The sequence below is a fragment of the Microcaecilia unicolor genome, chromosome 8, assembly GCF_901765095.1.
Source record: "Microcaecilia unicolor chromosome 8, aMicUni1.1, whole genome shotgun sequence".
NCBI lineage: Eukaryota > Metazoa > Chordata > Amphibia > Gymnophiona > Siphonopidae > Microcaecilia > Microcaecilia unicolor.
The window spans coordinates 61,780,235-61,803,783 of NC_044038.1; the positions used below are offsets into that span (position 1 = coordinate 61,780,235).

At 40.5% G+C, this 23,549-nt stretch overlaps 1 protein-coding gene across 1 annotated transcript in view; it reads right to left on the reverse strand.

Moving 5' to 3' along the window:
* Positions 1-14,586, reverse strand: part of TRAP1 (TNF receptor associated protein 1) — a 186,329-nt gene extending 171,743 nt beyond the window's left edge. Inside the window, exons 1-2 of the mRNA XM_030211743.1 lie at positions 14,412-14,586; positions 5,891-6,055 (exon numbers count right to left, since the gene is read on the reverse strand). Of these exons, the coding sequence (XP_030067603.1) occupies positions 5,891-6,055; positions 14,412-14,520 (274 nt within the window). The 5' untranslated portion in view covers positions 14,521-14,586. The remainder of the gene's footprint in view (positions 1-5,890; positions 6,056-14,411) is intronic.
* Between the last annotated feature and the right edge of the window lie 8,963 nt (positions 14,587-23,549).

Here is a 23,549-nt window from a genome sequence, read left to right on the forward strand (position 1 = left end):
CGGCAAGGGAACTAAGTGATACAAGACCCTGTGATACAAGACCCCAGGCCATTAGCCTTAATGAGGCAATGTCATTTAGAGGCATGTTTACTAAAATGTACTAAGTATGAGATGGGGTGGGGTATGGGCGGAGATCAGTGCGGACTGCACATTGCAGTTAACAAATACTAATTAGTTTGCACCATCTGTGCTGTTAGCTTGAGTGCACTTACCCCAAATCCTATAATCTTGTGTGTCCATTTTTGCATTTAACGTGCAAAATTGCATGTGCAGGTTACAGAATACCATCAGTTATGCTTGTAACTTAATTGCTAAATTAGCTGTTAATAAGCATTAATCGTCGACTATAATGGTGTTAATTGGCATTAATCTGCGATTACACTCAAAACAGTATTTAGTTGGTATTCTATATCCTTACCGATCAATTTCTTTAGAGTGCAACTGCTAGGGAGAATGGACGAGGGAGGGGCATGGGTACATAAGTATTGCCATACTGGGACAGACCGAAGGTCCATCAAGCACAGCATCCTGTTTCCAACAGCAGCCAATCCAGGTCACAAGTACTTGGCAAGATCCCAAAAAAGTACAACACATTTTATCCTAGAAATAAGCAGTGGATTTTCCCCAAGTCCATTTTAATAATGGTCTATGAATGCTTCCTTTAGGAAGCCAGCCAAAAATCTTTTAAACCTGCTAACTCCTTTACTACATTCTCTGGCAATGAACTCCAGAGTTTAATTACACATTGAGTGAAGACATATTTTCTCCGATTCATTTTAAATTTACTACTTTGTAGCTTCATTGCCTGACCCTTAGTCCTAGTATTTTTGAAAAGAGTAAACAAGTGATTCACGTCTACCCGTTCCACTCCATTATTTTATAGGGGCATGCCTAGCTCTTACACACTAGGTTTACAGAATATTATCAGTTACGCATACGCATCTACACCAGTCACTGAGTTAGCGTAAGTGCTCACATCTAAAGTGTATAAATCTGTGGTCAATAAGATGGTAGACCACCTAGTGGTTAGGGTGGTGGACTTTGGTCCTGGGGAACTGAGGAACTGAGTTCGATTCCCGGCACAGGCAGCTCCTTGTGACTCTGGGCAAGTCACTTAACCCTCCATTGCCCCATGTAAGCCGCATTGAGCCTGCCATGAGTGGGAAAGCGCGGGGTACAAATGTAATAAAATAAATAAATAACTCTTAAGAATCCTGCCTTTTTTTCTGTGGAGCAGTGTTTGCTCAACTCTGTAAAACAGCAAGGTAAGGTCATACAGTATTTCAGTATAATCTTATCTTAATATTCTACTTGCAAGCACAGCAACTGGGATGGGTGAAGGAGGAGGTTAAGCCCTAGGATTATTCTGTGCAAAGATTTATGGTCGGAGGTCGTGAGACTGGTTTTGCTGGAACAAGTAAATCAAAATGTTGTTTTTAAATAAGGGGGCCATCAACTGAGACAGCAGACTGAGAATTGTCACGTACACATAGTTAGAAAAAAATCTTGCTAGCTCTGCGTAGCACTTTTTTACTCCAGGCTGGTAAATTCCTCCACAGGAACATAGAAAGGAAAAAGACTACTTGTATGTACTACTTATGAATTGTAATTGGCAAAGCAGCAATTAGATGTCTATTTTCCTATTTGTAATAAATAAGCTTCTATGATAAATTTATGATTGGCTAATGGTGTATCTCCTCTAGTGTTCTTTAATCCAAATTATTTTATCCAGGGAATAAATGTCAAAGTTTAGCCTTGCATCTTGCAGCCTGTCTGATAAGGGTAAAACCAAATGTACAAAAGTAGTATTTCCCCAAAAGGACCTCTGGAAGTAATTCAAAAAAAGTTATTTGACCAGAGCCAAATAGTTAGGAGATCTATAAGTGAAGGAATTAACTCAGAATCTCTCCATGCAAATAATTAATCTAAAAAATAGATAAATTTTTTTTGTTTATAGAGATGTTCTCAGAGTTATTCACTCACCCAAGTGAGGCGCCCCTAATCAAAGCAGCACCTCTAAGGGTGGATAAGATTCTCAATCATGGAACTTCTCTAAAGGTATTTTTGAAATAATTTTTGGCACACCCTTGTGTTAAAATATTGCTATAAGTGTATCCAATACCTTTAATAATTCATAGAGTGAAAAAATGGGTTAATTCCTACACTCACTCCAATAAAAACCTCAATGCACTCCAAACTCACACGTGCTATATCTTATTATGAGAAAAATGCTGAGTATAAAACTACTATCAGCTCTTATTATCTAAATGTTTGAAAACGTAGGCACTTAACAAAAAGTACTTAACACATGGGAGAGAGGCACATTTTTTTCAATTTTGGATTACAATATATCATAAACGGAGTTCCTGAGGAAGAATTTCGAGACCCTGCAGAGTCGGACTCGTTATGATTTCATTGTGTAGCTACAAGTATTAAATGTTTTCGGTGGAGAGTGGAGAATCCCAGCATTACAACTAATATGGATTTCTACAAGATTATTACCACTGAGGAATCTACACAAGGCTTCTACAAATGTTAAGTACATATCATTGCCAATATAACATTTGGCTTAGCGAACAGCATCCTGGCACCTATATTTCAGTGACCTGCAAAGAATTATCCCCTTAGGCCCCGATGCTCAAAAGCAAACTCGGGCGCTAGCACTGTTCAGAGGCCCGGAGTGTGGGGAAAAAATGAGTGCACAGATGAACAGTGAAAGTAGAGTGCTAATGTAGTCAAGCACATGTAAATGAGGTAATTTTGTATTCCTCCACAATGTTCAGAAAAGTGCGCCCAAGTGTTTTCTGCGTTGATATACAAACATCAACGCAAAAAATTAAAAAATAAAAACGCTTATGTTAGGGCCACAGTAAACAGAAGCCAATGTGTGCTTGACATTCGGGTTTTGCAAGCCGCATGTGCACAGGAGCAGAGCTTACCGGGGAACTCCTCTGCGCATGCGCCAAGCACGATCCTCCTGCCGAAGTCCCTAATGTTCAACACTATGAGCACACCTACATTTGCATTTCATTAGCGTTGAGCATTAGGGAGTTGCTCTTCAATGCTGTTCCAGCGGTATTTTAATGGTGCTGTTTGGAACAGCACCAGAGTTTTGAGCATCGGCCTATCAATGCCTAATCATGGAGTGGTTTTTAAGTGCAACTGCACTAATTATGAATGAACTTAACAAGTAGTAAGGAACTTTTCTGTGCGGTAACTTCAGGGAGCATGCTCTACACACTCCCAACAGTTACCGTATAGGCTCTGAACTTCCCGTGTGCTAATTTGTGCTGTTAAATGGCATTAAGTACAAACTTTTAGTGAACAGGCCCTTTATAGCATGCAAAGGTCAGATACAGCAATGTTATATCATATTGACTGGTTTCTGATCTTTAAACAAAACATAACAGTTTTTAAATCATTATTTTATTTAAGAAACAAAAGTTATCCAACACCTATACACCCATGTGAAAAATTAACTGCCCCCTAAACTTAACTGGTTGCACCACCATTAGCAGCAATAATTGCAACCAAATACCTCATATAATTTGATACCTGTCTCCGTCTCTCACATCGCTGTTGAGGAATCTTAGCCCACTCTTCTTAAGAACTAATTTAATTCAGACACATTCATAGGTTTTCGTGCTCATTCCCAGATTAGAATGCATAATAGGCACACTAACAGATGATTCAATGAGGGGATTATTGAGATACTTCTTAGTCTACAGATCACCAGGAAAATGAGAATCTATTAAAATAACGTTTTATGAATCTCTTTATTATTGTACCCAGCTCTCATTTATTAATTTATTATTAGGCAATGTTAATCTTCATTTAGAAGATCAAAAATATTGAAACAATTTTTAATATTTTTAGAAACCTAATCTTTAAACCTGGTAGACTGTAATCCATATATGAGAAAGGGCACTGCCTTGATTTCTTAGCAACCACAGACGCCTTATTAATTCATGAGAAATAGAGCTCCTAGGCATGGTCAGATCCCTATCTGCTAGAATTTTCTTTATCTTTGATCTTGAAAAACCAGTAGTCACATGTTTGTTTGAAAACCCTGAAAAGAGGAAAAATAGATACAGACCAGTTTTGGACTGGGTCATTCCCTATTTGAAATATGAGGATCAAGATATATAGACCATGATTCTTGGTTGTTGAAAAAGTAGTCCCCTTAACTTAAAAAAAAAAAGTCAGGAGACAGAATATAGTACCTTGGATCTCCCTTGAGCTAAAATATTTAAAACAAAAACGCTGTAGATTGGAACACTCCTGGAAGCGCAGAGGTGAATTAGAAATTAAATCAGAATGGAAAGCTTTGATAAGATCATATCAGCAGTTGTTGGCTACTGCTAAGAAATCTTACTTTTCTTCCATGGTTGGTAATCAGTTTTTGGATCAGAAAACATTATTTGGCTTACTGACAAAATTAACTTCCTCAAGTCACTTAACTACAACCAGCTTAATGGTTTGTCCTTGAGCAGAAAAGTTTGCAGTATATAGTTTGAAAAAAAATGTATTTAGACTTTATTCCTGATATAGATACTAGACAAATTACATTTTTTAAATAATGACAACACTGCATCAAGGATAGCTGCAGATAAACTATGGGAAAGATTTGCATCTCTGAATGTGCAGCAAGTGGGTATGCTATTAAGCTATCGGCAAGTTATTGTTCATTTACTTTCTAATCCACCGTTAGGGATTGTTTGGTGCACTAAGAGGCATATTTTCAAAGCACTTTGGGAAGCTAAGTTCCATAGGTTTCTATGGAACTTTGGGAGGCTAAGTGCTTTGAAAATGAGCTTGTATGTTTATTAGTAAATTACTTGATTCTGGTAATTTCCCAGAACCACTAGAGAATACCATAGTAACTCCAATTCCCAAGAAATTACATCAAATTATAGACCTATTGCTAGTATTCCACCATTTTCTAAAATGATGAAAACCAAAGTGGCCTCCTAATTAACCAACTATTTGACTGAACTATGACTCCCTTTTGGCATCTTGCAGTTACTTCACTGGAATCTGTTTGATGTGCTAATTTGGCAGAATATAAATGATTAGATTAAATAACGTCCCATCCCTACTCTACCCATTCTTTATCTCCAGACTCTATGCTTTCCTAGTGCACACTTTTGTGCAAAAGTTTCTAAATCCCATTGCAATTCCTTGTGATCTTGGGTAAGTCACTTAACCCTACATGGTCTCAGGTACAAAGTCAGGGGCTCTTTTACAAAGCTGTGGTAAAAATTGGCCTTTGCATGTCCTTATGCGGGTTCTTCTTCTGCACTAAGGCCATTTTTATTATGGCCATTAAAAAAAAAATTGTATTTATTTCATTAATGGCTGTGAGCTAATGTTGTCATTAGTGGCAACCAGTTTTTTTAAATTACCATGGAAGCCCTTACTGCCACGTTAGCCATGTGCTACCCAGTTAGCACGCAGTAATGTGGATGCACTAATTGGTTACCATAAGAATGCCCACTCTCTGCCCCCAACATGTCCCCTCCTAAAAAAAAAATACAAAAACATATTTATCATGCAGTTAGCACGTACAAATGGTAAAACTAATGCTGAACGTTTTAGTGCATCCCACATTAGGCCACTTTTGCACCATTGGGCGTGTGTTAGTACCTAATGTAGCTTTGTCAAATGGCCCCTCAGACTGTGAACCTTCAAGGGACAGAAAAAATACCTACTGTACCTTCAATAGCTTTCAGACTTGTAAGTGGAATACTATATAAGAAATTAAATTTAAAATTATTTTAAAAAATTAAAAAAGGCACCTGCCTGCACATGTTACATACTGTTCTACATACCCACGTCACTTACAGAATTAACCCCTATAGACAGTGAGATTCTCCCAGTGCAACCCTACCTTGTACACTCTCAGTGTTGGTAATGAGCATGTGCAAAGGCTCTTCTTCCTTGTTCTCCGCTGCCTGTGTGCTATACTGGCACCTAGAAAGGACCCCAACTGCAGCCAGGTTACGTTCAGACCCAGTCTGGAATTCTGCCCTGTGGGGGAAAAGGGCCACTCTTCCTGTGGAAAGAGAAGATTTCAGAACAGTCCTTTAAACTGAGGCTAAGATGACCAGACCACAGTATGTCCTGAAGCATAGTCTGAACCAGTTTTGGCTTTGTTCTATTCTACCTATGAGCTCATAGTAACCATTTCTCTTAAGAAAAGCAAATATTAGAACTCCATGGATGCTACAGGATTAAAATCAGGCCAACCCATCATGACATATTAGTCTTATTACTAGCCTATGTTCCTATAAGGAAACTGGCCTTATAAGATCATCATATTTGAACATCTGATTTCTGCCATGGATAAGAGAAATTCCAGTGATCTCCTGCCCATACTGTTTTGTACCTTTGACACCCCTTCTCCCTGGACTGAAGAGCTAATCACGGGTACTTTGTACTACTTCCGCCACTGTTCTAGCTAGCTTGGTCCTATCACTTACCTACCCTCTCCTCCTCCCTTTTGTATCCATTTCTATTTAGTTGCCCTTTTTGATGTCTTTGACCCCCCCACCCCCCCAACCACACAGAGATTAGTTTGTGTAACCTAGGCTCCTAAGGTTTCCTCTCCTTTTCCTTGCCCCCTTTCAAATGACTTTTTATACTTTTATATTGTAAACTGCCTAGATATATATTAATAACAAGTGGTATATAAAATAAAATTAACCATGATATCCCATTTTTATGTTTTAACGTTTTTTATTGATGACAATGTTCTTACAGTATATATCATATGCAGTCTTAACATATCAAACCTCTCGCATTCAAATGTCAGTAATCATCCAGAAACAGTGAATGTCTTATTCTGTTTACAGTCATCAAAATGTTTTATCAACATTTTCTCCCCCCACCCAACCGTCTTCTACGTAAACTTCAACAGTTGATCACCGTACAACATTATATTCCCCCCTATGAACCATTTAACTTTAACAGTTTGTAATAGGTGCCCCATCCGTTACTCAGCTCACGGATAGTTCTACAGCTGTATAGCAACCATCCCTAATGCCTGGGGAAGTCATCACAATCGTGGTTTGTCAGTCGTGATAAATCATATATCCCCTCTCCCCTCCCCAAACCCCCCTCCCCCTCCTGTAGGCATGCTCAAACCTTAACTCTTCCCCTCTCCTTCATTCCCCCATGGATGCCCATTGAGCACTTGACTACATGCTCGCAGTGATATCACATTTATGTATTTTTCCCCATACACTCAAAAACCGCATTTGCCTTTTTGGTGTCAATTGCGCCCCTCTCGCTTCCCATAACATAAGTTGGTGCATCCTAGTCCGCCAATACGAATAGGAGGGAGGCATGTCCAATACCCAATGGTTCATGATACCCCATTTTTAAAAGGGAAACAGGCCAATTCAAGTTCAGGTGAAACACCTCAGGAAGATCGAAACACATGATGCCATCATTAAGCATTAGGAAATCTGTCTTTCCATTATTTAGTGTAAGTATTAAAGGAAACTAAGCAATATAAAATATGCACATGGCTCTACTATATAATTCCTAGGCTAATACATTTTTTTAGGAAAATAAGGATAGGGCTAAACTGAGAGATCAAACAGAAAACCATGACTTGGCTCCCATCTTTGCCTCTATATTAGTCTCTGGTGAGACCCCATTTACAGTACTGTGGACAATTGTGGAATCAGCACCTTCACAGAATGGAGTCAGTCCAGAGGGCAGCTACTAAAATGGTCATTGGTCTTCATCACAAAGCATATGGAGACAGAATTAAAGATCTCAACATGTATACTTTGGAAGAAACATGGGAAAGGGGAGACAGGATAGAGTAGCGCTACAGAAGTGATAAGTAGTAGTGGTAGTAGTAGTAGATAATTACCTCCATGGCATAAATGTCCAGGAGGCAAGTCTCTTTCAACTGAATGGAAGCTCTGGAATGAGAGGGCATATACTCAGGAATAATATCTTTAAGAAAAGGGTGGTGGATATGTGGAAGAATAAATTATGTCTTACTGAACAAGTTGTCTTTCCTTTACTTGCAACAGATGAGTCTATAAAGTGTGGGTTATGTCCATCTACCAGCAGGTAGAGATAAATAATAAAGGCTGAATTCTGTTATATATAGGGTGGGAAGACTGGACTCATCTGTTGCGATTAAAGAAAATTATCCAGTAAGATATTTTTCCTTTTATTACTTCTAGCAACAGAGAATCCATAAAGTGTGGGATAGGGAAAGGGGATGGGATTTGATATACCACCTTTCTGTGGTTACAATGAAAGCAGTTTACATATTGCATACAGGTACTTATTTTGAACCTGGGGCAATGGAGGGTTAAGTGACTTGCCCAGAGTCACAAGGAGCTGCAGTGGGAATTGAACCCAGTTCTCCTGAAACTCCAAAATCCTTCTAGTTGAAGATATGTTGACAAAAAACAACAACTTTTGGGCAAGGTCCTTAAGTGCTGCCTTCCGAAGAGGCTGAAGGGGAGCCTTCTGTAGAGCTTTCAAAACCAAGTTGAGATTCTTGTCTGGACCAGGAGTGCGCAGCGGGGCCTTGAGGCGGACTACCCCCTTTAAGAAACGAACAATGTGTGGATGAGCTACTAAACAGGAATGAAGAAGGTGCCCTCAAACATGCTAAGGCTGCTACTTGGACCGGCAAGGTGTTAAATTCAAGTGCCTTCTTAAAACCCTCCTGAAGAGATGCCAAAAAGTCAAGAAGGTCTGAAAGGGAGAAACAGCTCTCTCCTAACACCAAGCCTCAAAAGACTCTCCACACTCTCAAAAGCTGGAGCAAAATCGTGATCATGTCATCCAAATAACCTTTCCCCCTCAACTTTTCCTAGTGGTTAGGGTGGTGGACTTTGGTCCAGGGGAACTGAGGAACTGAGTTCGATTCCCACTTCAGGCACAGGCAGCTCCTTGTGACTCTCGGCAAGTCACTTAACCCTCCATTGCCCCATGTAAGCCGCATTGAACCTGCCATGAGTGGGAAAGCGCGGGGTACAAATGTAACAAAAAAAACAAAACTGACTGTTCAAAAGCCAAGCCATAAGACCAAAGGAGGACAGATCTTCCATGGGAATAGGACCCTGTAGATGGGGGAAGGAGTCAAGATGGCCACATGTAGCTGATTGACTAATCGGCATTTGCAGTTCTCTGGTGTTAACCTGGATTTTTTGTTTCATGTCTTCTAAAAGAAGAGGGAAAGTTTGAGTGACTGCCTCTTCAACCCCGATTGCTCCCTCTGTCAAGCAATTGCCGATCAACCAGTATGCCATCTAGTACCCTAAAGTGGAAGTCAGTGGGGCAGGCTAGCAGCTGACATGGGAGAATCTTCACAGTCAAGCCTGGAAATATCGTTGTCTCCATCAGCTCTTCATCCTCCATCCTGCTTTGCTCTCTGATGTCAGCAGAATTGGTTGCACAAGATGGTGCTGTTTTGATCTCTGCCAGAGGAGGAATGCCAAGGGAACGGACACCTGAAGCACACCCTTCTATGGTGTCCCCCATGGACTCTCACCCTTTGGAGGCTGTGACACAGCACAGAGATGTGGGAGATATTGCTGCAGTTCCATCTGAAGTGCAGATCACCAATTTAGCCTCAGGTGAGTTGGTTGTTATGGGGACTAGTGGTACATCTCTGGCTAAGATAGGTATAGGGCCTGGCATTATGCCAAACCCACCAGGTGGGATGACTATGGAGGACATATAGGCCATGCTGTCCAAAATGGATAAAGCAATAACAAAATCTGCTGAGGATTTATCTGCTCTTGTTGCTAAGGTGGACAATATTTAAAAAAAAATAAAAATCAAGATCAAACTCAAATGGTATTTATAGCTAAATATTAAAAATCTTAAAGAGGTTAATGTGAAACTGGTTCAAGATAAAACATTGATCTATCGTAAAATAGAACAATTAGAATATTTACATTTGAATTTATGATTTTTGAACTTCTCCAAACCAGTTGGAGTTGCTCCTCATGATGAATGTCACTTTAGATATGTACCGGCACTTGCATGAGATACGTTTTAATTTGATGTTTTTACATTATTTTAATACCAAAATTATTATATTCTTCTTTCTTCCAATATGTTTTTGCTTATTGTAGCATGCAAATGCCCCCCCCCCCCCCATTTTTATATCATCCACACATTTATATTTTCACCATACCCGCCTTTCAGTGCAACTTTCATATTTCCACTTCTCCTATTATTTCTTTTGTTGTAAATCTGGACCTCATATGCCTCTCATTGCTTTCTTTTTTATTTGGGCAGCCGCATAAGTATACTTTAATGAGACTTTGACTGTTCTATGTTATGCTGCCAATATCAACAGTATGGTTGGAATCCATTCCTCAGCGCTTCTGTAAAATGCCGTCTGTAATGCAGCGCTTGTGGAAAGTAGTTACATCAATGCCACTGCACTTTTCAATGGCTACTTAATGGTGGCATTGCAAAACACAAACATATCAGTGATGTAGAGCACAATTTTCTCTTTCAGATAATACTGTTCACAAGCTGATTCAGGCAGACTCTTTTTTAATAATTGGCTTTGAACTTTGGTACATTTTACCATTTGCGCTGACAGTGCCAACTTTGAAGAGATCCTGCAGGGCGGTTATAGATGCTGGTTAGTTGCAAATCTGGCAGTATTATGTCCAGCACAAGCATAATGCTTGTTCAAAATTTCAAGTCCATATCTTTGTTTGCATGGAAGTTGTTGCGGTCTGAATATTGGTCCAAATATGTTCTGATGAGTCGCGACCAATTTTGACGCACACTTTGAGTCAACTTGTTTGACTGGATTTTGCATCCATAATATTAAAATGTATTCCATCGGAATTAGCATCAACAACTGTACAGGATTTGAATTTTTTAGTCATTCTTATAAATGTGTTTGGATTTTATTAGACCCCAAAAATGGCATTTTGGTAAATGTCGTGTGCTCATGGACTGACAACCTTTCAGAAAAGGGGGTCTAGATCTGCAACTATTGCAGTTAGAGACCTCAAATTTTGGGAAACTTCGTTTAACACCTGACTCGTGCAACAGATAAAATTTGAACAAAATTGGAGACATGATGGTGGGAAGGTTTAGACCACTTGGCATGGAATGATCCATCATCTTTTTAAAGAACGTTGCTATAAATTTCTGTGCACTGACTATAGTAAATACATATGATCGTATTCGCAAATAGTGGCTCAGGATGGCAATACTGGTACAGTAATAAGAATTTTTCTTCACACACCACTGCAGTCTGCTTGTTTTTAACACGCCATTGTAGTCGTCTCATTATCCCATTCATTTACACTTTATAACCGAATTATACATACCCACGATTATGTTTTTCCTATATTACATTGCATTGTTATTCCTATTTCACTCTACAGATATCATTCATACCTGCTATCACACCTTTACAGATATAAATTCTCATTTTATTTATGCTGGATTGTATATTTACATATTGCTCAACATCACTGTTATGATTGGGGTCTGAACCCCTCTCAAACTTACCTCTTTCCTGGGAGTCAGCTTCTTAGCTGGCTTCTGTTTCTTTTCTCTGTCCTTTCTGAGCTGGCTCTGTCTCTCTGTGCTGGCAGCTTCCAGCAGCATGGGGTTAATTGTTTTACTTTACTACTGCACCTGTGTGTGTGTTGCCTGAGTTGCTCTAACTCTCTTTGGGTGTACTGGCTTCAAGTGTTTCACGGTTTTGCATTAGTGTGGGTTGGGCCTCTCTGGGTCAGTGTGCTTTTGCCTAGGTTTAGGGAGTGTGACATCATCAGGGAGGGCCTTGATAAGGAAGTGGTGTTGTTTCCTTCAGGGCCTTTGCAACAGTTGTGTTTGCTTTAGGTAGGGTGGTGCAGTGTGCACTTCTGACATTGTGTCTAGGGTCCCTGCTTGCTTTTGCTAAGGTCCAGGTTAGTGTTAGTGCAGTGTGCACTGGTGTCTATGTGTTTAGCTTTCCTGCTTTTCCCTTTGGTTCCCCTGCTTTTCCCTCTTGGTTTTGGAAGCATTGCTATGTGTAGGGCTTTGGAAGCTCTGTTGCTATTAGAAGTACTCCTGGCTTTGGTGTTGTTAGGAACACTGCAGAGTTTGCTGTTAGAAGTACTTCTGGTGTTTGTGCTATTGGGAGCATTGCAGTCTTTGCTGTTGGTGTTTGGTGATTTAGAATCACTTTTGGCTTATGTGTTAGCTTCACTGCTTTTTCCTTGTGGCTCCCCTGTCTTCCCTTTTAGTGCTAGGAGCTCTTCTGGTTGCTTGCCAGAGTAGTGCTTAGGAAGCACCTTGTTAGTTGTATCTAGCTTGCTAGAGCAGTGCTTAGGTAGCTGGTTAGTTCTGTGTTTAGCTTATTAGTGTAAGCTCTGCTTGTAGCTTGGTGCTTAGTAGCACCTGTGTTAGCTTTGTGTTTAGTTCCCTGCTCTGTTTGTCTAGGGCTGAGGAAGTCCCTTTCTTGAGCAGGGATTAGGAGCTCCTGTTTAGTATAGGGCTTAGGAAGTCCTTTTGTCAGTTTACTGTTAGGAACACTCCTGCTGGTTTAGGGCTTGGGAGCACGTAGATCAGTTTAGGGTTAGGAGCACTTCTGTTTCCAGTCCTGGTCCCTATGTCATCCGGTATCCAGTAAGTCCTGTCGGCTACTCGAACCCAGGAGCTCAACTCTTGGGGGGCTTAGTAGCTAAGTACAGGTGAAGCTGTTGGACCAGTCCAGTGTGCTCCAGTCCCGTGTTCCGGTCCTGTGTCCTCCAGTCCGGGGGACCAGTCCAGGGTGTTCCAGTCTGGTGTGCTCCAGTCCAGTGTGTTCCGGTCCGGTGTGTGTTCCAGTCCTGTGTCCTCCAGTCCGGGGGATTCCAGTCCATGTGTTCCGGTTCGCTGGGCAGTGCCTGCAGTCCCTGCCGGTGTGCTTACCCAGTGTTGGTTGGTGGGTTTTGCCTGCTGCTGTCGCTCCTCGTCAGCAGCCCAAGGGCTCACGTTTGCTCCAGAGCCCGGCCCCGCGGGCTCTGAACCTGAGAACCTGACAATCACTTTGGTACAATTCATCCATTCCATCACATTTCATACCAATTTACGGCAAGTTTTGTCTCATTCTCCACTTTCTTTTTTTCAGACCAGCTCATATTCTTTTCACAAGATCCATCAAGTTAAATGTGATCATCAAGTACACGAATCAAGGTTTGCTCATCTGATTTGAACCATACACATATCTAATCTATGTTACTCCAAAAACATGCAATGATTTTTACCTTGTCCTTCAGTAATCCATCTTTATTTATATTTATCACATTTCTAATTTGACTGTATATACTTCATATGCTCTTTTTACCATCATGTATGATTTCAAGATCAATTCCTCATATGTAACTAATTATATTCTTGATGTGCTCATTCTATCATTATATATGATTTTATGATTATTTTTTACACATATCAAATTCAATTAATTTTTAAATATCTCTTCTATATGCTTGTCTTACCATTGTGCATGATTTTATGGTTGATTTTTTTTATGTATTTATCTTACTATACATTTGTTTCCATCTGTATAGAGTCCTGAGGGAGGCACACGTGCCGAAACATGGTACCCTGTTGAGTTAACTGAAATAAACATCCATAATTCCATTCTGGAGTTCTGTCTGTTTTTGAAGAGCCTGATCCAATTCCCACTCGTTTTTTTTTTTTTATTATTCAATCCACCCCATGGGATCTCTATGTTCTTTCCACTTTCTGTGGTATTTTTGCATTTGTTTGAACATAGCTGTATCACACAAATATGCGAAACAAAGCCTCATGCAGTTCAAAAAAGAATTACTAAAGATTTTAAGATATTGCTACTAGGATCATTAAACTAGGCTTAGAGACCGAGGCCAACAGTAACCAATATTTTATCCTGGGAAATGTGCTGCAACCAATATGAGTTGGGGGTTTTTTTTTTCTCCTTCCCTTCATGTAGCATAAAAACAGCAGTATGTTATATCATTTCCATTTAAAGGGGGTCAAATAAACTTTATTTAGTCCTCTTGGGGTTTTTCTTCCCCCATTAACTTCTGTGATCTCATTAACAAATTCACTATAACAATCATGGGTGTTTTCTTCAACTAAAGATTTTATTATATCACTACTAACATCATTAGTCTTAGGGACGAGACCAACGGTAACTAACATTATATCCTGGGCACCGTGTTGCAACCAATACGAGTTTTTCCTCTCCTTCTTTTCATACTTCTGTTACAATGGTCGCCTTGGTGAGATTGGGACTAAATGTTATATACAATGATACCACCACTACAACCCAGCAGAAGACATTTATTCTACCCAGTTATTCTTTCCACCTACTGTGTAGGTTTCCAGCCCTCCTTATCTGTAACCCACTCTCCCCACGTGGCAGCAATTCTCTCCCTGCTCACCTCGCGCCACAGCCACTCGCGTCCGCTGTAAGCCTCGACCTCCCGGAACCCCCCATAGCTGCACCACCAGACGCAAACGGCTCAACCTCTGCAACAGCTCCACAGCCATCTTCCCAAAAGCCAACCTCACTCTAAAGGCTTGCTATGCTTGCCTTGCCTCTCTCTCCGGCAGGCAGCGCTCACTTATGACATCACCTGTCCTTGAACCCGGTTAATAGGAAAGGAGGCGGCTGCATGACGTCAAAATGTTGAAGCCGGCCCTCCTGCGGAGCCACCATATTGTTGAACGCAAAACAAATTATACGCTGCCTCGTCTCGTCCTTCTTGGTAGCATGTATATTTAATCTCAGTTATAGAAACATGCCAGTTTGTGCAGCACACGGATGTACACAGCAGACCCATAAGAACAGAATAACCTTGCATCGTTTAGAGTAGTAATTACTTCTAAATCGTAATATATGTGTCATTTCAAGGCGTTGTAGGCACACACTGCAAATAAGTGGGAAAGCGCGGGGTATAAATGTTACAATATACAATACGTTGCATTTTTTGCTGAGATGTTTTCACCGAGTAAAGGGCCACCAAAACAGACATCATATTATGAGAATCAGGTGCTCAACATTCACAGTTTCTATTTATAAGTAAAAACATTAAACAGGTTGAAACCATCTTTTTTTCCTGTGGGTACATAAAAAAAAGGTATTGGGGGGGGGGGGGACTTGCTCCTTTTGTTTTCTGTAATACAATGGTATATTATAAAAATGCACTTGATATCTTTTATTACTACTATTTAAAATACAAATATTGAATAATAATGAGGGAAGTGCTAACTTCATGGAGAAGTTCAGAGGCTGTCTAAATGTGCCAGTTCTGTTGTGTATATATATATTTATTTCTACCTAAAGTCTGTTTGGACTTAAATGCAAGCAGCAAGCTATTAGCTGCAAAGTTCATACAAAGTAAATTATTTTCAGTGGAAAATAAATCTGTTGGCTGCTTACTATGTGAATATTCCATCACTATTTCATTATTGCTACTGAAGAAATAGCAGCACGGTTATGGATCAAGGGATGTTTTTAAAGGTGAAGGCCGACCAAACTAACAAAGACTGTAGCTAGAATGGTATATGCACAAGAGTTCAGTGCACAGAACATGAGGTAATACTAATAGATAAAATAGCAGGGAGTTTTTGGCTGTACAACATAAGAGAGAAAGTTGATAAGTGAAAAGAATGAAGTAATGTCTTATGAAAAGGCTTTGTGTAGAAACAGTATATAAGTAGCAGCATGATTAGTAAATGTTTGAGACAGTCTCAGCCAATACTTTTGTATAAGCAGAACTGTACTCCTATGAGAAAATTTATTTCTAATTCTGTATACTCTATTGGTAAGTTAATAAATTGCTTTTCTCATACGTTACGTGGCCTGGTCTTTTATCATTTCAATCTTTTACTGGGATATGTATGATTATTGGGATGGTGGTAAAAAGACGTAAATCTTTATTACATTGGTGACCTCCCGGCATTGATAGGAGGGATCGCGTCCATTACGGACCCTCCGAATGACACGGATTTCGGGTTGGGGCGCAGTGACAAAAAAAAATTTAAACCAAAAAAAGAGGAAAAAAAAAAATAATACAGATAATAACAAGTACAAAACATAGGAAGAAGACAATAAAAAGTGGATGATTTTCAGTGTTATTACTGCTAGGCCTAGGTCTGACTTTTGCACGCAGACTAGGGATTTTAAGCAAGTGAAATACTGGGAGCACTCCAGAAGGAGTCATCGACTGAGGGATGCCTGAGCCGACTCGGCAACATGAAAAGTGATTGAATCCAGAGAGTACTGGATGAGCCAGCTGGCAATTGTTTCCACAGGAGTGGTCACGCGCTTCCACATTAGCACGCCAATACAGAGGACCGGCTACACCACTAGTGCCAGTATTAAGTGTAAGATGGCCATGTCTAGTGAGTTAGTAATTAAATGCTTTCCATTAGACAATACAGATTTTACTAAGACTCGTACTAAATTGCATAAATGGAACCAAAAACAAACTGATTTTTGTTGGCCAGTACACGGATATTTTGATCCATCCACTTTAAAAGCATTAATTGATTATAATGAAAAACATAAGAAGGGCAAATCTCGTGTTAAACTCCACCAAGATCAAAATTGTTCTCATCTTGACGAGGGCGCAAAAGACCACAATTTTGTTTTCTATATGAATGGCAGAGATGGACCTAGTCCATCCCGCCACCATAATATTCAGTGTTGGCAATGTAACAACTTTGGACATTTTGCCTCTAAATGCAGAAATACATAGGTTTTGATCGGTAAATTCCCACCTCCTCCACCTGAAGCTACGGCTTCGCCAGCGCCTCCACTATATGATAGCCCACCTAAAGGTAATTTTCGTGGGAGACAGAGAGGCTTTGGTTTCTCTGGCCATGGCAGAGCCGGACAACCTAATTCATTTCGATGACCCAATATTCAATGTTGGCACTGTAATAATATTGGTCATTATGCTTCGGAGTGTAGGAGCGGCCCTCAGACACGAGGAAGTTCCCATAAAAATTATTTTAAGCCCTGTACAGTTTAGTTTTGGCCAATGCTCCTATGAAATTACTAAAAATAATTAAAGTTATCCCATGAACATGTTACCAAAATGGGTTTGTTAAAATTAATTTCTCTGGATAAGAAGTCATAAGTTCTTTTATTGTCTGCCTTACTGTGCCCCGTAATTCCGTAAATTTACAAGGCAGAGACTTATTGACACAATTTAACTTTTAAATACATTTTGACATCCAGAGCCTACTCAGAACAACTGTTTGATATTTGCTGTAATAGCTCTTGTTAAATATATTTTTAGGTTTTGTTCCTAACTGTGCTTTGCTCTGACAGCTTGGATTACTAAAATTGCAAAGCTCTATAGTAAACGAGAAAACACAAGGGCACAGGATTGCTAAAGAGAATCCCTCCTATGTGGTCACAGAAGGCTTTTTTTGTCATCCTTGGGGGGGGGGGGGGTTCCATATTTGATTTTATGGCTCTACATCACTGTAACTAGGAATCAAGAGGGTTTTTTTTTTTCCTTTTACACACCTTTTTTTTCTTTATCTTCTGAGAGCATAGCTGAATTGTTTCTTTTGTCTGGAATTAATGGTTTTATGTTTCCTATATACTTTGCACACAATGTTCTGCTAATTTATCATATGTACTTGTATATTATAGCATGTTGTTCACAGGTCATACATATCCAGATTTCTTACTGTAGATCCCCTATGGGTGAGGTTTTGTTAAAGAGGGTGGTACAATTGTAAAATCACGGTATAGGGTCCCACGCTAAACTCTCACCACTTAGGGAAGGTACAAAGAAAGGTGGGGAAATTCTGTATTTTGTATATTATACAGTGTGCAATTCAAGATGTTAAGTGAATTTCCCTAGATGTTACAACATTTTAATGATGACAATTTTGCACACTAAATTTTGGCTTTAAATAATTTATTGCACAAGATGGTTTTAAGGTGCAATGAATGTTTGAGAATAACAAACATAACGATAACTTTAAACTCTTGTATAATTTCATTTATTAACAGATCTACTAATGTCTATTTCTTTTCTTTAACAGCAAGCAATCCTAGCGAATTAATCTAACACCTGTGTCAGATAAGTATTCAACAATTTTATCTCTCAACCAACACTTAATAATGTTAGAATTGTTTTCCTATGTGAAGAACTGATTCTTTGTGTTGTTTTCTTTTCCTCCAGGTCTCACCATCAAAAATCCGAAGGTAAGTATACAGTATTTCAGCTTATTTCTTTTAACCTTTTAATTTAATTTAAATTTCAGTCCAAAACTCGAGCAGGTAAGTACTTAGCTGCAAATCTGCTGTAAAACTTCTTCAGCTTCTTCCCTTTCTTGCGTTGGAGCCAGGGCCGTGCCGATGCGGTAAGCGAGGTAAGCGCCGCAGGGGGGCGCCCACCTCTGGAGGGCGCCGCCGCGGTGCTTACCCTCGCCCCGGCGCCCCAGCCCAATCGTGGACTTCGGACGACCCTGCTGCCCTCACAAGCGTAGCGCTTTTGCAGGCAGCTCGGGCTCTCCCTCCTTCCTTCCTTAGTTCCCGCTCTGGCTCCCCGATCAGCAGCCCCCCCCCGCGTGTTTTAACCTTTACGCGATGTCAATCAATGAAGAACGCACACCAGACTCGTTTCCAGCTTCTCTCTTCACACAGTATCCCGCCCTCGCGGGAACAGGAAATGCATCATCGCTGACGCTGAAGGCGGGACACTGTGTGAAGAGAGAAGCTGGAAACGAGTCTGGTGTGCGTTCTTCATTGATTGACATCGCGTAAAGGTTAAAACACGCGGGGGGGGGGGGGGGGGGCTGCTGATCGGGGAGCCAGAGAGGGAACCAAGGAAGGCAGGAGGGAGAGCCAGAGCTGCCTCGCAAAAACGCTGCAGCCTGCCACATGTAGGGGAGAGGAGCATTGTTGGCGATGTATGGATGCAGGGCAGGGAGAGAGAAGAAATCATTGGACAGGAGGGGAGAGGGCAGAGCAGGGGAGAGAATTGCTGACAGGCATGGATGGGAGGGCAGCAGCAGGGCCCAGGGAGAGGACAAATTGCTGAAAGGGGAGGGGAGAGAGGAGGATTGCTAGCTATGGATGCAGCAGGGAAGGGCAGAGAGGGACAAGGATGGACATGGGGCCCAGGGAGAGTACAATTTGCTGGAAATGGAGGGGAGGGGAGAGAGGAGGATTGCTGGCAATGGATGGAGGAGGGAAGGGCAGAGAGGGACAAGGATGGACATGGGGGCCCAGGGAGAGGACAAATTGCTGGAAATGGAGGGGAGGAGGATTGCTGGCTATGGATGGAGGAGGGGGGAAGCGCAGAGAGAGACAAGGATTGACATGGGGGCCCAGGGAGAGGACAAATTGCTGGAAATGGAGGGGAGAGAGGAGGATTGCTGGCTATGGATGGAGGAGGGAAGGGCAGAGAGGGACAAGGATGGACATGGGGGCCCAGGGAGAGGACAAATTGCTGGAAATGGAGGGGAGGAGGATTGCTGGCTATGGATGGAGGAGGAGGGAAGCGCAGAGAGGGACAAGGATGGACATGGGGGCCCAGGGAGAGGACAATTTGCTGGAAATGGAGGGGAGGGGAGAGAGGAGGATTGCTGGCTATGGATGGAGGAGGGAAGGGCAGAGAGGGACAAGAATGGACATGGATGGGAGGGTAGGACCCAGGGAGAGAGAAGAAATTGCTGGAAATGGATATAGAGCAAGAAATGAAGAAGAAAGGAGGAAAGTAAAGAAATAAATGGAAAGGAAGCCCTGGAAATGGAGTTAAGAGGACAGATAGCAGCAGACTCAGATACTGGGCCAGCATGATCGGAAAAAGAAAGTCACCAGACAACAAAGGTAAAAAAAAATCATTTTATTTTCATTTTAGCGTTTGGAATATGTCCACTTTGAGAATTTACATCTGCTATCTTATTTTGCAATGTATAGCAATTTGTTTCTAAAAATATTGCTGACAGTTCCTGTCAGTGTGGCAAGTGGTGAGCGATCATTTTCACCGGGGGGGGGGGGGCGTGATCATTTTCACCGGGGGGGGGGGGGGGGGGGGGGGGCGCCAACTGATAGTCTGCAGGGGGGCGCCAGAGACCCTAGGCACGGCCCTGGTTGGAGCTCTTTCAGTCAGGATGTTTGCAGGGTGGACGGTACCTGAACTATAATTAAGAGGGAAAAAAAAAACTACCTCCTTAACGAACATATGCAGAAATTCTGGGAATTTTACACAAAACTGGTGGCCAACTCTCTAATTGTAAACAATAAATAATTATTATTCACTTTCTCTACCTACTGGTTTTCCCTCACTACTAATGAGAAGGCTATTGTTGGTTTGTAATTGCTCCTTCACAACCAGATTCACTCACTCTCCAAACCATACACTTCCCTCCAGTGTCTGGATCCTCTCTCACTCCCTTACATTACCCACATCTGCAGCTTCTCTCACAGTCCAACACCCAATTCTCCTCATGCCTGCAGCACCCTCAGCACACAGATCTGTCTCCCTCAGAGTCACAAGCTCTTCTCATGTAGTAAAATTCCCACCACAAATCAAAGCCTCTCTCACCCTAAAATGGTAAATCACTGTTTATCCCTTGAAATTCAGTGCTACACTGGAACAATCACCTCAGCTCAATTTCAATACCAAAGTACCCTTTTTCAATGTCACCTTTCACTTTAAAACTCATAAAATCCATACTTTTTCTCTTACTTTACACAGACACACAGCATACATTTTACTCTCCCAATCATTCCCTGCTCTCGTCTTCCGTTCACTCAGCAGTCTCCCTGTCAACTCACCCCCCCCCCCCCCCTAGAGGAACATCTGTCATCACTCAACCAATCAGCTTGTCAGAGAAAGACAGGTTTTTTTCTCTGATCTGTTTAGAATCTTGGCTGCTCTCCCTCCCCCATAGAAGTTACTGCAAAACTTCCTATATAGAGAGTTTCAAAGTCAATTTTAACCTGACTTGTACCCAAAACAGCAAGGAACATTTTATTACCCCATTTACATTACTGTTGCCCTGGACCTGACCTGAAACCAAGTATACCTATTTTAGAGAAAGCAATGCATTGCAATTCCGAATTTTTGATAATTTCACATTGTCTTCCTTAACAATTTTTTTTCTGGAAAGGGAGCAGAATTTGAGTACTCTGCCCGATTAAATTTACAATTCTGCACCATCTTCTATGTCTGCAGACTATGTCCTGTTTGTATATATATGTGTGTTTTCTGTTCGCTGTTCGGCTTTGCTACAGCTTTGTGTTTTTCATGAGTATATATTACAAACTTTGTGGTTTGGGATAATTGATTTATGTTCCTTTAAGAAAAGAAAGCACTTTTAATTTTCCTTTGTGCCTTACTATGCCTGACTCCCCTTTCCAAACGGTTTGTGCTCAGACTTTGCTGTTAACTTATATATTTTTTTTAACCCTTTCTTTTTCAGCAGGGGCTGCTTCGCTTCTGGGCAGCGATACATTCTTTCTTTTGTTCTCCTTTACAAGCATACAAGCATTGCCTTGGCACCATTTATGGCTGTTCTGTTTTGCAGAGGGATACTGAGGTGTATTCCACAGCCTGTTTATTTCCGCAACATACTTTTGTGGAGTGCCCTGTCTTTAGTTACTTGATAAGAGAGACCTTTTTGTATTTGATTTGGGAATTAAAAAAAAAAAGCCCTTTCTTTGCTTCTTGGCAGAGGTTGTCTGGATTTTAAGCAGACACTGCGTTCCTTTGCTATATGTGGGCATAAACTTTTTTTTACCATTATACAAGAATCAGGATCTTGAACTCTATTGCTAAGACTGTTTCTTTTAAATAGATATTACTTATATCCTGCAGTGAACTTCCTTTGGGACAGTGCCCTTGTTCCCGTTATTATTTTTTTTCTTACTCAAGTCTTATGGAATTACTTACATTACACCAAATTTGTTTTTCTATACAGTATGAGGCATACTATTCTTTTCCACTGCTTTGTGTTTCAGTGCCCGATTCATACAGCAGAGGAGGAATGTGATTTATATTTAAAATATAATACCATCTTTCATTTCCAAAGTTGTTCATAAGGCTTTCAGACTGTTTCTTGCCTGATCTATAACCTTGTAAAAGGTCAGTCAAGGATGCACCTTTATCTACCTCATTAGGATTTGTACAAGCACTGTTTGTCTAGTGATATATCCAATGTGTTTATCTATGTATGTTCTGTACCTCAGGTAACTGAGATTTCAGAGACATCACCCCCAGGACGAGTGTATGTAGATGAGCTTTTAGATTATGAAGTTGTTTAATTTTTATGTATCTTGCATGATTGTATTTTGTGCTGTTCCACAACAAAGGGCGGTAAACAAAGGGCCTAAACTGCCAAAATTTACCTTAATCCTTTCAGTTTTAATTTTACTGGTTTAACTCTAATATTTGTTTGATGCCATCTTATTTCAATGTTTTCTTTTGTATACACTTGTATTTCAGTGTTTTCTTTTGTCTATATGATTTCTAGATAACAATTTTGTTTACTGCATTTCAATAGCATGATCTAATTTACAACCTTTTGATTCTTTGTCTTTCATTCTGTCCTTATGTTACCCCTTCCATACAACTATCTCTTTCTTGCGTTTTCCCAGGAAAATGCCAGCCAGAAGGAGGGATGGTAGTAAATATATTAGTCACAGCTAACGTGTAATGCTTTCCCATTCCGTACAGAATTACGGTCTTGTATTCGATTATGTGACTCTTTGTAAAGGATCGGCTGTACTTTGCAAGTGAGAGTCATCAACACAGGACTTACAACAGTCCTGCTGAGGTTTTTGTTTTGCTAGTAATGCAGGGTGCCATTTGTATTCTGTTTTACTTAATGTGTTTAGTTCATTCATATCTGTGTCACTCTACCTCAGATAGCTGAGATTCTACAGAAACTGTCTCACAAGAAAAGTAAATCTAGATGAATGTTTAGATTAAGAAGAAGTTAAAATATTTTGTGTACCTTGTAAGAAAATGTTTTGTACTGCCTCAGAAAATTGGTTTAAATTACCTTCTCTTTCACCGCATAAGAGATACTTTGTTAGCTTTCTTATTTGGGGACATTATCCAAGTGCAAGCTTTCATAATTTATTGTTTTATATTACCTGATTTTTAAAACTTTTTCCCCTACCTTACAAATAGGTACTGTTTTCCTCCTTATTTCAGCCACAAGAGGGATGCTCCTAAATCACATATCTACCATTTAAAAATCTTCTTTGTATGCAAGCTATTAATTAGTTTTCTTAGGACAAGTGTAGAACTTTCTTTTCACTAATTTGCATTGTTAAAATTCAGATGCTACTACTACTACTATTTAGCATTTCTATAGCGCTACAAGGCATACGCAGCACTGCACAAACATAGAAGAAAGACAGTCCCTGCTCAAAGAGCTTACAATCTAATAGACAAAAAAAAAATAAAGTAAGCAAATCAAATCAATGAATGTGAACGGGAAGGAAGAGAGGAGGGTAGGTGGAGGCAAGTGGTTACAAGTGGTTACGAGTCAAAAGCAATGTTAAAGAGGTGGGCTTTCAGTCTAGATTTAAAGGT